The 12,714-nt window shown below is 41.4% G+C and overlaps 1 protein-coding gene across 1 annotated transcript in view; it reads right to left on the bottom strand.

Annotated features, from left to right (window-relative positions):
* LOC139304841 (ELKS/Rab6-interacting/CAST family member 1-like) overlaps positions 1-12,714 on the bottom strand; it is an 80,430-nt gene that overhangs the window by 59,342 nt on the left and 8,374 nt on the right. Inside the window, exons 4-7 of the mRNA XM_070928728.1 lie at positions 6,315-6,568; positions 6,059-6,230; positions 2,912-2,986; positions 1,466-1,621 (exon numbers count right to left, since the gene is read on the bottom strand). Coding sequence (XP_070784829.1) covers positions 1,466-1,621; positions 2,912-2,986; positions 6,059-6,230; positions 6,315-6,568 — 657 coding nt within the window. The remainder of the gene's footprint in view (positions 1-1,465; positions 1,622-2,911; positions 2,987-6,058; positions 6,231-6,314; positions 6,569-12,714) is intronic.

The raw sequence follows: 12,714 nt of genomic DNA, 5'->3' as shown, positions 1-12,714 counted from the left end.
TACTCTCAAAATAAAATAGTACTTTGTGTCAGCTACTTAGAGTGAACAGCATCTGAGAGTGATAGTTGCTTACTGCTGTCTGAACACAGAGTCACACTATTGGGTTTTCTACTCAAGCAGAAGCCATTAGTCAACCTGGGAGACAGAAAGAGCGAGAGATTAAGAAAAGAAAGAAACTAAGAAAGAAAGAAAGAGCACAGAGGTGTGTCTCTTACTGCAGACACCTCCCGCTGAAGCTCACTGGCTCGTTGCTTTAGCTCCTCCTTCTCTGATTGGCTGTGAGTGAGCTCTTCCTTCAGCTGCTCAACCTGGCAGGAGAGGAGGGGCGTCACCATGACCACAACAAATCAGCTGCCACAATTGGTCAGGCAAAATAAACCTGCTCATGTCAAGGCTCAGCTTATTGTCATTTGACAGCTCTGCATAAAGTGTGTGTGCCGCAGCGAGTGAGAGTAACCAGAGTGATTTAGTTTGCCAAAGCACACGGCATATCCACCTCACCTCACATGCTGTAATAATACATGAAAACCACCTATAGTACATCCTACCCTGCATCCCTGAAACCATCATGTACTAGTATGAGTGTGTGTCAATGAGTAGCACCGTTATAATGTCATAATATGTGCCTGGAAAAAAAGGTCTTTTGGAATAAATGATACGGTCTTTATACTTGATGTTTTGCTTTTTCCAGGACACAAGAGTCACATAACAGGCTTCTCACATTAACAACCATAATAGGAAAAACGTTTTTCAGTACAACATCATCATTTTCTAGTAATTAAACACATAACTTTATTGACAATTACATAAAATAATGTAATCCCCACCCAAATTCAAAATCTAGGATATTGATGCTATAGTTTAATCAGAATACACTCCTCTCAACTGTTTCTATGGCTTCTTTGTGCACTTACAAACAGCCTTACTTGATCCTTGAACCAGTGAGCAGCTATCTTGGTTCATAGCTTCTCTTAACTAATAAATCACATGGAGGTTTGTTGTTGTTAAAGCTGTTGAATCAGGTCTGAAACACAGCTGCCTCAGGTCTTAAATACATCTGCAAACATGCTGATAATGTCTGTATTGCTAAAACAAGGAAGCAAGGCATTTAGTGTTTACTATAAACATCTAAGAATGCATGCTAACGATGAAATCACAACAAAAAAAACCAAGCTAAATTACTTTCTTCCACACATTTCAACTCAAACAAGCAAAAGAAGCAAACAAAACATCTACTGAATTCCCAAACTGTTTCATCTCCCCACATGACAGAAGTACTGGTTTGTTTTAATGAGCGCGGCTCCCACAGTAACACTTTTTGTTTCTTGACACTAAAGTTGTATCCGTCAAAGTGTAGAGAAGTCGAGTTGTTTCCCAGCAAGCAATCTTTCAAAACACGGACAGAAAAACTAGTGGAACAAGCAGATAAGGTGTGTGTGTGTGTGTGTGTGTGTGAATCTGTCACCTTGTTTTTCATGAACTTGGAGTGGGATCTGTAGACCTCCATCTGTTTGATCTCCTCCTCCCTCTCCTCGCTGCTCAGAGCTCCGTTGGACTTGAGCATGTTCACCTCCTCCTCCAGCTCTCTCAGGCCGCGCTCCATCGAGCTGATCTTCGCATCCTGGCAGGACATCAACATGCTCGTGTTAAGAGGAAAGACCAGGTGTGATTCACTGTGCCTGGGCCATAAATATTATCAAAAACTGAAACATACTCCTTTGGTATTTCTGAGAGGTGAGCAGAGATGGAAATTCAAGCAAAGAAAGTCCAAGTGAAAGGAGTTTGAGGAATGGAACATGGAACAGGCTAATACTGAGGTACGAACAGAATATGTAGCCAGCTGGTTTGGAGATGCAGAGTAAACATGGACAATATGAAGTAGCTGACAATAAACAATAACTGTACTGATGTTAACATGCATCATTATTATACTACATTACAAACCCTTCAGTCAGGTATAGACTTTAACTTGTCCGATTTGTCCTATCTGATGTCTTACACTGGATACATTTAGGAGGCTGTCAGAAACACTGTTTCCTGTTGACAAAGTACCTCCACCAGAGGGAGCAATTTGAGTTATATATGAGGTTTTTGACGATAGTCGTGGTAGAGTGGAGGAGAGGACATTTCTCTTTCTCTATTCCCTTCTTTTGAGTCAAGCATGTTATTGTATGATACATATGAAAGTGTGGGATTTAGATAAAAAAAAAGAAAATAGCTGTGGGTTTTTAAACTTCAATGTTTCAAGCATGTTTGCAACAGATTGTGGACAAACTTTTGACTGAAGTAACTGATAAATGCAAGTAAATATGCTTCTACTGTACACTTTGGGTCGGGCTGGGCAATAAAAATTAATATTACAATAACGTTTCAGAAGACCCTCTACTGATATCATCTGATTACATGTAAAAAATAATCTGTTATGATGATTAGTTGATATTTTAAACTAAAAATGTAATTTTCAGTTTGATGTTCCCAACTGAAATCATCCTGCAAAAACTCAGAATCAGTAACTAGTGTTAGTGCATAGTGTTAACTTCAGGTTATGTATCATGATACTGAAAGAATATCAGTATGATTACACTGATTGCTAATAAATACAGCCCCTGATTGATACTGTATATTTCAAGCTGATACCTGATATTAATATTTGGGAGTTTAAAAAAATCAGGTAACGATATATCACAACACATACTGAGCGGGACATTTTACGCTTGAGGAATCAATTTGTCAGTGTTCTCTGGTGGACAAACTTTGAATGGAGACACATAAGAAGCTTATTGTGTCTGTTTGGATTAAGTTTCTGAAACGGGCATCTTTACATTTATCATACTATAGAATAAAGTAATGCGTATTTTGATATAAAGCACAGACACACATTTACATGAACTAATCAACAACACATGTTTACCTTCATTTCGATGACTGTCTGCAAGGCCTTGGTCTTGGTTGATTCTGGAGCTGCTTCGTATCTCCTGTGCAGCTCCTGAGAGACACAGACACCACGATGGTCAGCAGACGACAGAGAGAGAGACACAGAGGGATGGAGCGAGGGATGGAGCGAGGGATGGAGCAAAGGAGGAGAAGGTCGAGGGCCAGGACAGGAGGCGACAACAATAGGCGGAAAGGGATGGAGGGAGGGCTGAATGGCGGGGGTAGGCCGAGGAGCGGGAGCAGGGAAGGACGGCGAGCGCTGGAGGGAAGGATGGACTGAGGAGGCGACGAGGAAAGAGGGATAGTGGGGAGGACAGGAGGAGGGGAGAACGACGGGATGGATGGAGTGGCGATGGGAACGAGGGGAAGGTGCGGGGAAGGAGGGAGAGGAGCACAGTGGGTGATGGCGTGCGGGGGAGAAAGGAGGAGAGGGTTGGAAGGGGGGAGACACGTGGAAAGGAGGTGGAATAGGGATGGAGGGAGAAACAGGAAAAGAGGGAGATATGGGGATGGAGGGGGAGGCAGGAATGAGGTGTTTCCCTCTTGCAAAGGTGCTGGCTTTTAGCCTCCTTGGGTCGATCCGTCCGTCCCACATCCTTGAAAACTGTGAGGAACTAAGCTAACTCTGTTTCAGCCTCAAATCTGAATGAGCCTGAAATGATGCTCCAGATTTGAAGCCTTTAGGTTTAAATTAGAATCTTAAAAAAAGAAGTCCAAGTTAAGACACAAATTCAATTGAAGAAATCTTCTACTGCAACATACTGAAAATCCTGCAAGAATTTGGCAGATCTACACTAGATTCCCCCAAATTCTCAAAAAATTATCCAAAGTCAAAATTTCAACTACTAGCTATTTACTGAGCAACATACAACGAAATCCTGTCTGTCTGGCTGTTACCACATCACATCTCACTAGTCAAATGAAGTGAGAGCGAAGGGGGAGTGAAAGAAGGGGGAGTGTGGAGGTAGATGTAAAGGCACAAAAAGGGACAGAAAGGAGAAAGTGTGCGAGAGAGGGAGGGAGTGAAAGCAGAGGAGAGGACGTAACAGTGTATGCATCACTGCTTTTCTTTGGAGAAAACACACTTACAAAAACAGCTAATGCATGAGCCAGGAAGTACAAAAACACACATATGTGAAAAGGATAGTAGGGTGCCATGGCTTAAGGCGCTAGTATGAATGCTATGAATGCTCATGGCCACACACACACACACACACACACACACACACACACACACACACACACACACACTCAGATATTCACTGAAAAAACGTTTCTTGTTCGGTAATTACCTCCTGGGGAGTGTTACAGGATACATAAGAGTAAAACTGAATCACTACTGAATACTTGATGTTGAAATTTACATACATTAGCATTGGGATATTTTACTATGAAAACCATCTATCTGCATTTATGTGGTACCAAGCTAGCCACCACAGCTAACAGCTACTGCCGTCTGCCTAATGCAACTTTCTAAGTAGTGTTAACTGCTGACTTACCGTTGGGATAACTGTTGTTTTACTCTTTTTACTTTTACTCTTGTGGACTCTTACTAGATTAATCCCTATGTTGTACTTCCTGCACGGGCTTCATGTTTTCACTTTGTTTCTTCCTGGCATGAAGCACAATTTAATGTAATGTGTTAATGTACATTTTTACATTTCAATCAGTGATTAAAGTCAAGTGATTACATTTCACAATTAGTTATTCAGTAGCTTAGATTCAAATCCTTACAGCCTGTCTTTGCTTCCATACAGAAGTCTGACTAGGGACGTTTTTAAAAATATTGCTCTCTCTTTAGCCGCAGGAAGTTGCAAGGACTGGTCTGTTAATTAGTGAAATGAACAATGTCCAAAAAAGACATGTCAGCAGTGCAGCAGGAAGTCTGAAAGACAAATGCCCAGTAGACACATTATTTACTACTGTAATTTCCACTTTAACCTACACTGACACTATCTTCCAGATATTGCGTGATCTTATTCTGGTTTCCCTGAGGTGCTTTTTTTTTGCAATTAACAATATCTGTTGTCAAGAAACTGTCAAAAAAAAAAAAAAACTCTATCCAGCACACTGATGCAATGTGAAGAAACACGGGCCAGAGTTCCTGCTTCCTAACTCTCTTTCTCAGTCATTTGCTGCCTCTTGATACATTTAATGATGCATCACTTGCTCTTCTGTGTGTGCGTGTGTGTGTGTGTGTGTGTGTGTGTGTGAGTGTATGTGTTTATATGTGTTTCTCCCTCACAGCTGTGGCCCTTGGTGCATTTGGAGCTGGTCATAAAAGGCTGGTCTGAGATCAGTTGTTTTGTATATTTTTCAGTGTAACTGAAACACTTGTCAGCCTGGTGGCTCTTAACAAGACAAATGTTATCATCAGATATCTAATGTTATACTGTATAACATCTTTATGTATTAGTATCATATCATATCATATTCTTGCTGTGCATGCTTTCCTGCTATATTTGTTGTCTACTATATTGGTTTCATGTATTTGTATGTTTCTCTTGGGAGACATTTTCATTCATTTCCTGTCTGTTACACTCTTTTCTGTAACTCAATGTGTTTGTTTCTTCACCATTTCCATTTATTCGTTACTTTAATTGGTGATTTATTGGTGGAAAGATGTTTCAAAGTGCATCAAAGGTATTTTGTGTACTGAAATACACATTTTGTCACTGAAAAGTTGTACGTCCATTTGATCATTTGTTGTACATTAACAACATCTTACCACCAGAGGAAGCTGTTGTACAAAACAACAAAACACAACGATGAACGAGAGAGTTTGAACAGCTGAGAGAGACGTTAGAAAAGAGACAAAGCGAGCAGGAGAGAGTAGAAAAAAATAAAGAGTGCATTCCTGTGTATTTATGTGCGTGTGTTGATGTTTCTGTGTTGTATTAAAACAAGAATTATGAGCCAAGAGGGGAAGCAGCCAAGGGCTTTGCCTGGATATGACATGGTCTGATTTGCACACACTCACATCTGGCTGTACACACAGACACACACCCGCACACATGGGAATGCTTGAATGCATTTGTTTCTTCTTCGCCCGTCTCTCATACACACACACACACACACACACACACACACACACACACACACACACACACACACACACACACACCTCTCTGAGTTGTAGCATCTCCTTGTCTTTTTGCTCCAGGAGGCCCTCCAGTTGGTGGATAGTCATCTCAGCATCGGCCAGTCGCCTCGTTCGCTCATGGTCCTCCTCGGTCGCCCGTGACGACAGGCCTTTACTTTGCAACATTTCCAGTAACTTCTTTATGGATTCATCCCTGTTAGAGAAGAACAGAGAAGAAGAACAGCTACACAGAAAGTCCCTGGAAACATGTAAATTCCACCTTGCTGTTTATCTTTACCTGGCATTTAGGGTGTGTTTCTGTGTATCTATCCTCAGCTCCATCTCTTCCACAGTTTTCCTCAGGAGGAAGAGCTCTTTGACCTGCCGCTCGTACTCGGCATGGAGACGAAGGAAGTTCTCCTCTGTCATTTCCTGAGGGGGGATGGGCTGCCCGAGGTGACCGGACTCTGAGTAATCGGACTGGAAGAGCTGGTTGAGGTCTCGCTGGATTCGGAGCTCATCTTGTAAAGCCTGGATGTTGCACTGAAGATGCTGGAGGGAGACAAAGAAGTTCAATTTAGAGTTGTAAGAGATTAACAGGTGTGTGTGTGTGTGTGTGTGTGTGTGTGGATGTTGCGGTGGAGTTGCTAAGCAAGTACAAAGTAAAATTTTTACTGTTCTATTGCACAACAGGACTATAAAACATTTGCAGACATCTGCCATGTTTGTCAATCAGTACTATCGACTTAACCTTTGTTAGAAGATGCTTTCCAAACCTACGGCCCATATGATGCCAATGCAAGGCACCTGGCCCCTAAAGATCCTCAGTTCAATGTGTGTCAAATGGTTTGTGGTAATTTGATGGTAAAAGACTGTGAAATTTGACGTCACTTGAGGGCATCTGCTGCAGTCTTGCTGGCGTTGTATTAAAGCGAGGATGCCAGTTTTCCACCTCCTCTATGAGGTGTCCTGGCAGAGTCTGGGACTGGGAGAACCACCCAGGCAGGAAGGATTATATCTGACTGAGACAGCATACAGCATGTCATCTTGAGTGAGTGAGTGAGTATGTTATAAATGTGTGTGTTGGCAGGTTAGTAATACTACCATCATGGCTGAGGACAACGTGACATGACTACCCCTGAGTCAGACAAAAGAAGAGTTTAAACTGTGTGTGTGTGTGTTGTCACTATGATGTCCCCAAGCTTTTTAAAAATGCGTCACACATAACCTAAACAACATCCACGTCATCGCCACATGAGTCATGGGAGTATTTCCAGAGACAGGTAGCAAAGTGCTGAGAGAGAAAGTGCACGGATGAGCGGAGAAGCAAACCGCAGATTTAAAAAAGAAAAAGAAAGTGAAGAGGTTAAAAAAGGCAGAGATGCTATCGCTCCCTTGCAGCTATCGTTAATCAACTCTGACTAGGGAAAGAGCAGGATTAAAAGGAAAGGGAAAGAGACAGATGAGAGGGGAGGCAAAGAAAAACAACTCTTAGATATTAAGGAAGAGAAAAAAGCAAAGCAGCAGATTGTGATCACAAATACACACACAAACAGACACACAGAAAGAACAGGATGACAGGTAATTAGATAATATCAAAACAACTGTCTTTTATGATAACACTGCTTTCAGTTGCGTGACTGCCAGGGCAGTTTGTCTCCGGCTGTGTCCTCTTTCTTCTTCATTTATGTTCATTTCTATATTTCTATTGAGACAGATGTACAGAATAATATACAAGCATTTTTATAATATTTTATCCTTTCCTCTCCTTATTTATACAATAAATGAGATCATTTTACAGTGATACAATAAATGAGATCATTTATTGTATCACTGTGTGTGTTTGTGTGGATGAGCGGGTTGGTCTGCTGACACACACACACACACCCACACACGTTGATGGCTGACTGACATTTACAGGACTTCCCTGAAGACTGAGAGCCACAGACAGGCAGACACTGAGTATTCTTAAATATCCCCTCTCTGGTCAAATCCCTCTGTCTCCATGCCAACTATGATTCCTCCCTCAGACATGCAAACACTGACGCAGCCCTACCATGAAAATAAATAATAGTATAATAAATAAAGAATTTCCACAAAATCTCAATTGCTTTGAATGGTGCATAGTTGATTTATTAGTCGATCAACATATGATTTACTATTCTAATTTGTTTTAAGTACTTCATCAAAAGAAAAATAGAAACATGTATGGTTCTGCAGCTTTTCTGTATCTCATCTCATTATAAACTTCATCCTTTTGGATTTTTTGACTGTTGTTGAGACAAAATAAGCAACTGAAAGATACCCACTTGGCCTTTAGAAACTTGCAATGGGCTTTTGCCCTTATTTTCTGAAAATAAATTACCAGAGGATCTAAGGTGTGTCCCAACTAACAAGCTTAAAACCCTGGTATTTTCTGCTGACTTCTGCTGTTGATGGCTTTACTTTTGTTTTTAGGTCTTTATTTAATTTTTCAGGATTGCCTGAGAAACACACAGACACACACACACACACACACACACACACACACACACACACACACACACACACACACACATACGGTCATTACAGTAATATGTATAGGATATAGTATATTTCATGAGCTATTTAGGCATTAAAGAAATGCACTTGCATGCCTACATGGGTCATTATATTATGTAATCAGTCAGGAAATCACAGTCAGTCACACACAGTCACACACACACTTACATCAAGCATCCAAAAGTATGTCAGTGTATGTCAGAGTTGCAGAAATTAATGTGCGTACACACACACACACAAAGCCTCAATAGCTTTGCTCACAGAAACGCATATGAGTGTGTTTCTGCATGAAGTCAAGCAAATACAGTATGAACACACACACACCAACACACACACAGCTGGAATGTAGAGCGGAGAAAAGCCAGACCACAAGAGAGGGACACGGAAAAAAGGGAGTGAAATATAAAAAGGAAGCAAGCTGAAAGAAACAAAAACATTGAAGGAGATAAGGAGACGGCAGCGAGAGAAGTTAAAGGAAACGGTTTGTTAATTGTGTCCAGCAGAAAAAGAAGGAGGGATGAAAAGAGGAGGGGAGAGAGAGAGAGAGGGTCAGAAGACAAGTTGTGTTTTTCTTCTCAGTTTCTGCTGAGTCATCTTTGGCTGCTTGACCTTTGACCCTGTCAGACACTTCCTGATTACACAGGGGACTGAGAGGGTCGGCCACCACGGTGAACAGAGACAGAACATGCACACATGTTACTGTACACACTCTGGACACATTAACACTGTGAGTTGAACTACAAACAGGAAAACAAAACAAAGTCTCAACACTATATTCACACTTCAGTTTTCAGTTTATTTTCCAAGTCAAATGATAAAATAGCAAGACAGAGAAACAAATCTAAACTGCGTATAAATGTGACAAACAAGAAGACAAATCAAGATGACGAATCTTTCCTTCACATGTCGAAGAGAGGAGCAGATAAATTCATCAGGCTGATCTAAACAAGTGCAAGATGGGAAATTATGTTGATCCCAGTGATGTTTAACAAATCATATCTTGTGAGTTTGATTGAACAGTCCTCATATTTTATGAATAAGACAGAATGTATTTACGTGTACACACTGGAGCCCAGTGGAAATGTCATGTCTGTGCACTGTGTGAGCACGAGACAGACAGACAACTCCTCAAACGTCACGATGCCTGTAAATACTATCTGTAGAAACCACCAGCACTTAACTAACCAGGTTAGTCAAAAAACAGAGTTTACTCCAACAGCCTCCTTGAAAAAGGGGGATGACATTGCTTAAGCAAGCCGGCAGGTAGAGAGCAGGTTTATGCTTCAGCCCTCTGCTGTAAATAAAAAAAATGAACTGTTTGCTGAACTTTAGCAATCTATCACTGGCAAATTACAACATTAGTGGCCACTCTGGTCGTGAAATCAATAAATGCAAACAGAAGATGTGACCAGGTCCTCCAACAAGCTGCTGATAAAGTGAGAGCCTCCATCAGCATCCATCTGTGTTTTTGTCTGGCTCTGATCAGGGCTGGTGGCCACCTGTGCCTGTGTTTTCAGTTTAGCCGATATCAGAAACAAAAGTGCACGGAGGCATCAAACGATCCATGTGATCACACTGTACTGCACTGCATTCTTTTTTACTCTTTGAACTTTTAAGCAACATATTTCTGAGTTGCTTCATGACCACAAAGCTGGTGAAAGAACCTAAAATGAATCTCAGAGTGTCTCATAAAGAAGCTGCAACCACCATTGGCCGGCACTCAGTCCATTACTTGTAACCCCTTACCCGGCCTTGGTTGGGAATCACTGCATTACAGCACTGCCTTACACAAGGTTTCATGATTGAATTGAGATCTAGTTTTCAGTCACATAGAGGTTGCAAATGGGGGACTCAACGTGACCTTATTATGAATTTTCTACATGAGGGTCGAGACCTAAATTCACCTCACTAGAGGGATTAAAATGGGCTTCACACAAATTGGATGGCTTCAGCAACAGAGAGTTTACAACTAGAAAATTGTAGGTGGCATTTAATATACTGGATATGTTACTGTATCTTTGGAAGCAGAAATACAATTAAACTTTAATTCATATTAAACACTGTGACAACAGAACATGACTGAATTTAAGTTGCAAGAAAAAAACATCGACAGAAAAACGAATGATCCTTTCTTGTTTAATGGGCAGTCTGCATAATTCCACTCCATATTTAGAGGAAGAAGAGAAGAGAAAATCCGTTTGTGAATATGGTGACAATTTTTCCATCCGCTCGTCATCCTCCCCTCAGGCCGCTGCTCATCTGTCGTTCAATATTAACCATCTCTCCATTATTACTCCTCTGTCTCGTCCCTCGCTTATTCTGCCCTCGCCGGGTGAGTCACTCTCTTCCCCCTCCTCACAAACAGACACACACTGTGACAGAAACACACACACACACAAAAACAGCATGACCACTGCCTCTGTCTGCGCGAGGGCATTATCGTGTGCTTGACGTGTGTGTGTGTGTGTGTGTGTGTGTGTGTGTGTGTGTGTGTGTGTGTGTGTAATGACCGTGAGCAGTTTGAAAGTGTCGCCCACTCAGGCATCAGACAACAGGGAGATTAACGCACTCTCTCTCTCTCCTCTCTCTGAGGATAAAGGTGGAGGATGAAGAACATAATGAAGAGGAGGAAATAACATTTAAAAAAAAAGACAAACGAGCATAAGAAACAAAAGAGAAAATCCCTAATTTTTTCCGAAAGAAGAGCAAGCTGATGGAAGAAAATAGATTGTACGTACGTTTGAAAACAAAAGAGGATGACAAGAATGAGTAAGGATGAAAGAGAGGGAGAGGCAAGAGATTAAATGAAGGAAATAATGAATAAAAAATGGCCAAGAGGGGAGAGAGAAATGTTGACCCTAATCAGTCACTTTGAGATGCAACATCAGGGTCAGTCGTGGGTTTAAAGAGAAGAAACACTGCAGCTGTCACATTTATTTAACATAAACGCATTACAGATGTTCTGCTCTTTGAACCAGATAGACAGACAGACATATAGACTGGTATATAGATAGGTTTTAGAGGGACAGAGTAGAAAAGAAAAAAACAGCAGGAGAAAAAGGGGAGTGACTGCACTGTAATTCTGTTCATTCCACACCAACTCTTCCCAAACCCACTCCTTATAAGGAAAGACATGGCTACCACAGGCCTTCACACACACACTTAGAGAGAGAGAAAGTGGAGAAAGTGAGAGAGAAACTCACAAAATCACAGCCTTGTAGGAAAAGAAGGAAAGCTCTTTTCTTTCTGTTTCAAATCTCTCTCTATTTCTTTCCACTATAAAAGGAACACTGTGCCTATTTAGAAGGAAAGCAGAAGGAAAAGCGAGCTAGTCCCTCTCTCTCTGCATTAGAGTTAAAGTTTTATAAGACTCCTGAGTGTAGGAGGCTCCTCCTTTTTTTTCTCCTTCTTCCTCCTCTCTTTCTCAGTTAAAGTCGATTCATTGCAACTCCCTTTCTCTCCCTCCCTCCGTCCATCTGCCTTTTTCTCCCCCCGCTATCATCCCCTGTATTTACCTTATCCCCTCTTCCTCTCCATCCCTCTTTCTTTCTCTTTCTCACCTATCTCTCCATCCTGGCTAAATAAACACACAGGTTTGAGGACCATCTGCTACTGATGAGCATTCATGTGTGAAAAAACGCACACACAAAACCCACCCAACACACACACACACACACACGTGCATATGCAGAGATAATAGATGCAATAAACAACGCTTTTTTGGAAGTTTTTATCTTTTAGTTAGGACGTTTGAACTCTAAGACGTGGGGGCAGTAAGCGTTGCACGCATGTACAGTATGCTGACATGAGCACACACACACACACAACAGAGAGGAAAGAGGAATAATGAGTAATAGGGTGATGAGCAGAGGACAAGAGGAGCAGACTGCAGGCAAGAGAAGGAGGAAGACAAGGTAGGCAGAGAGATGATGGTCATTGTAGTTTAAGCGTTGTATCGTGTATCAAAAACAGGCTGAAAAAAAACACTTTTTAAATTTTGCTGAGCCTGTGTGTCTTTTCAACGACTGTCCTGCATCATATTCACAACAGTCAAACACATTCACACTCTTCTCATCAGATGTTGGGCAAGATGACTGGTTGACAAAAAACACAAACTAATGACCTGTCTAATGACCAGATCAGCTGACTGATTTCAG

This window comes from Enoplosus armatus, chromosome 22 (genome assembly GCF_043641665.1).
Source record: "Enoplosus armatus isolate fEnoArm2 chromosome 22, fEnoArm2.hap1, whole genome shotgun sequence".
In the NCBI taxonomy this organism is placed as follows: Eukaryota; Metazoa; Chordata; class Actinopteri; order Centrarchiformes; family Enoplosidae; genus Enoplosus; species Enoplosus armatus.
Note: the sequence above shows the minus strand (reverse complement) of the source record. Positions and strands in the feature narration are given on the sequence as shown.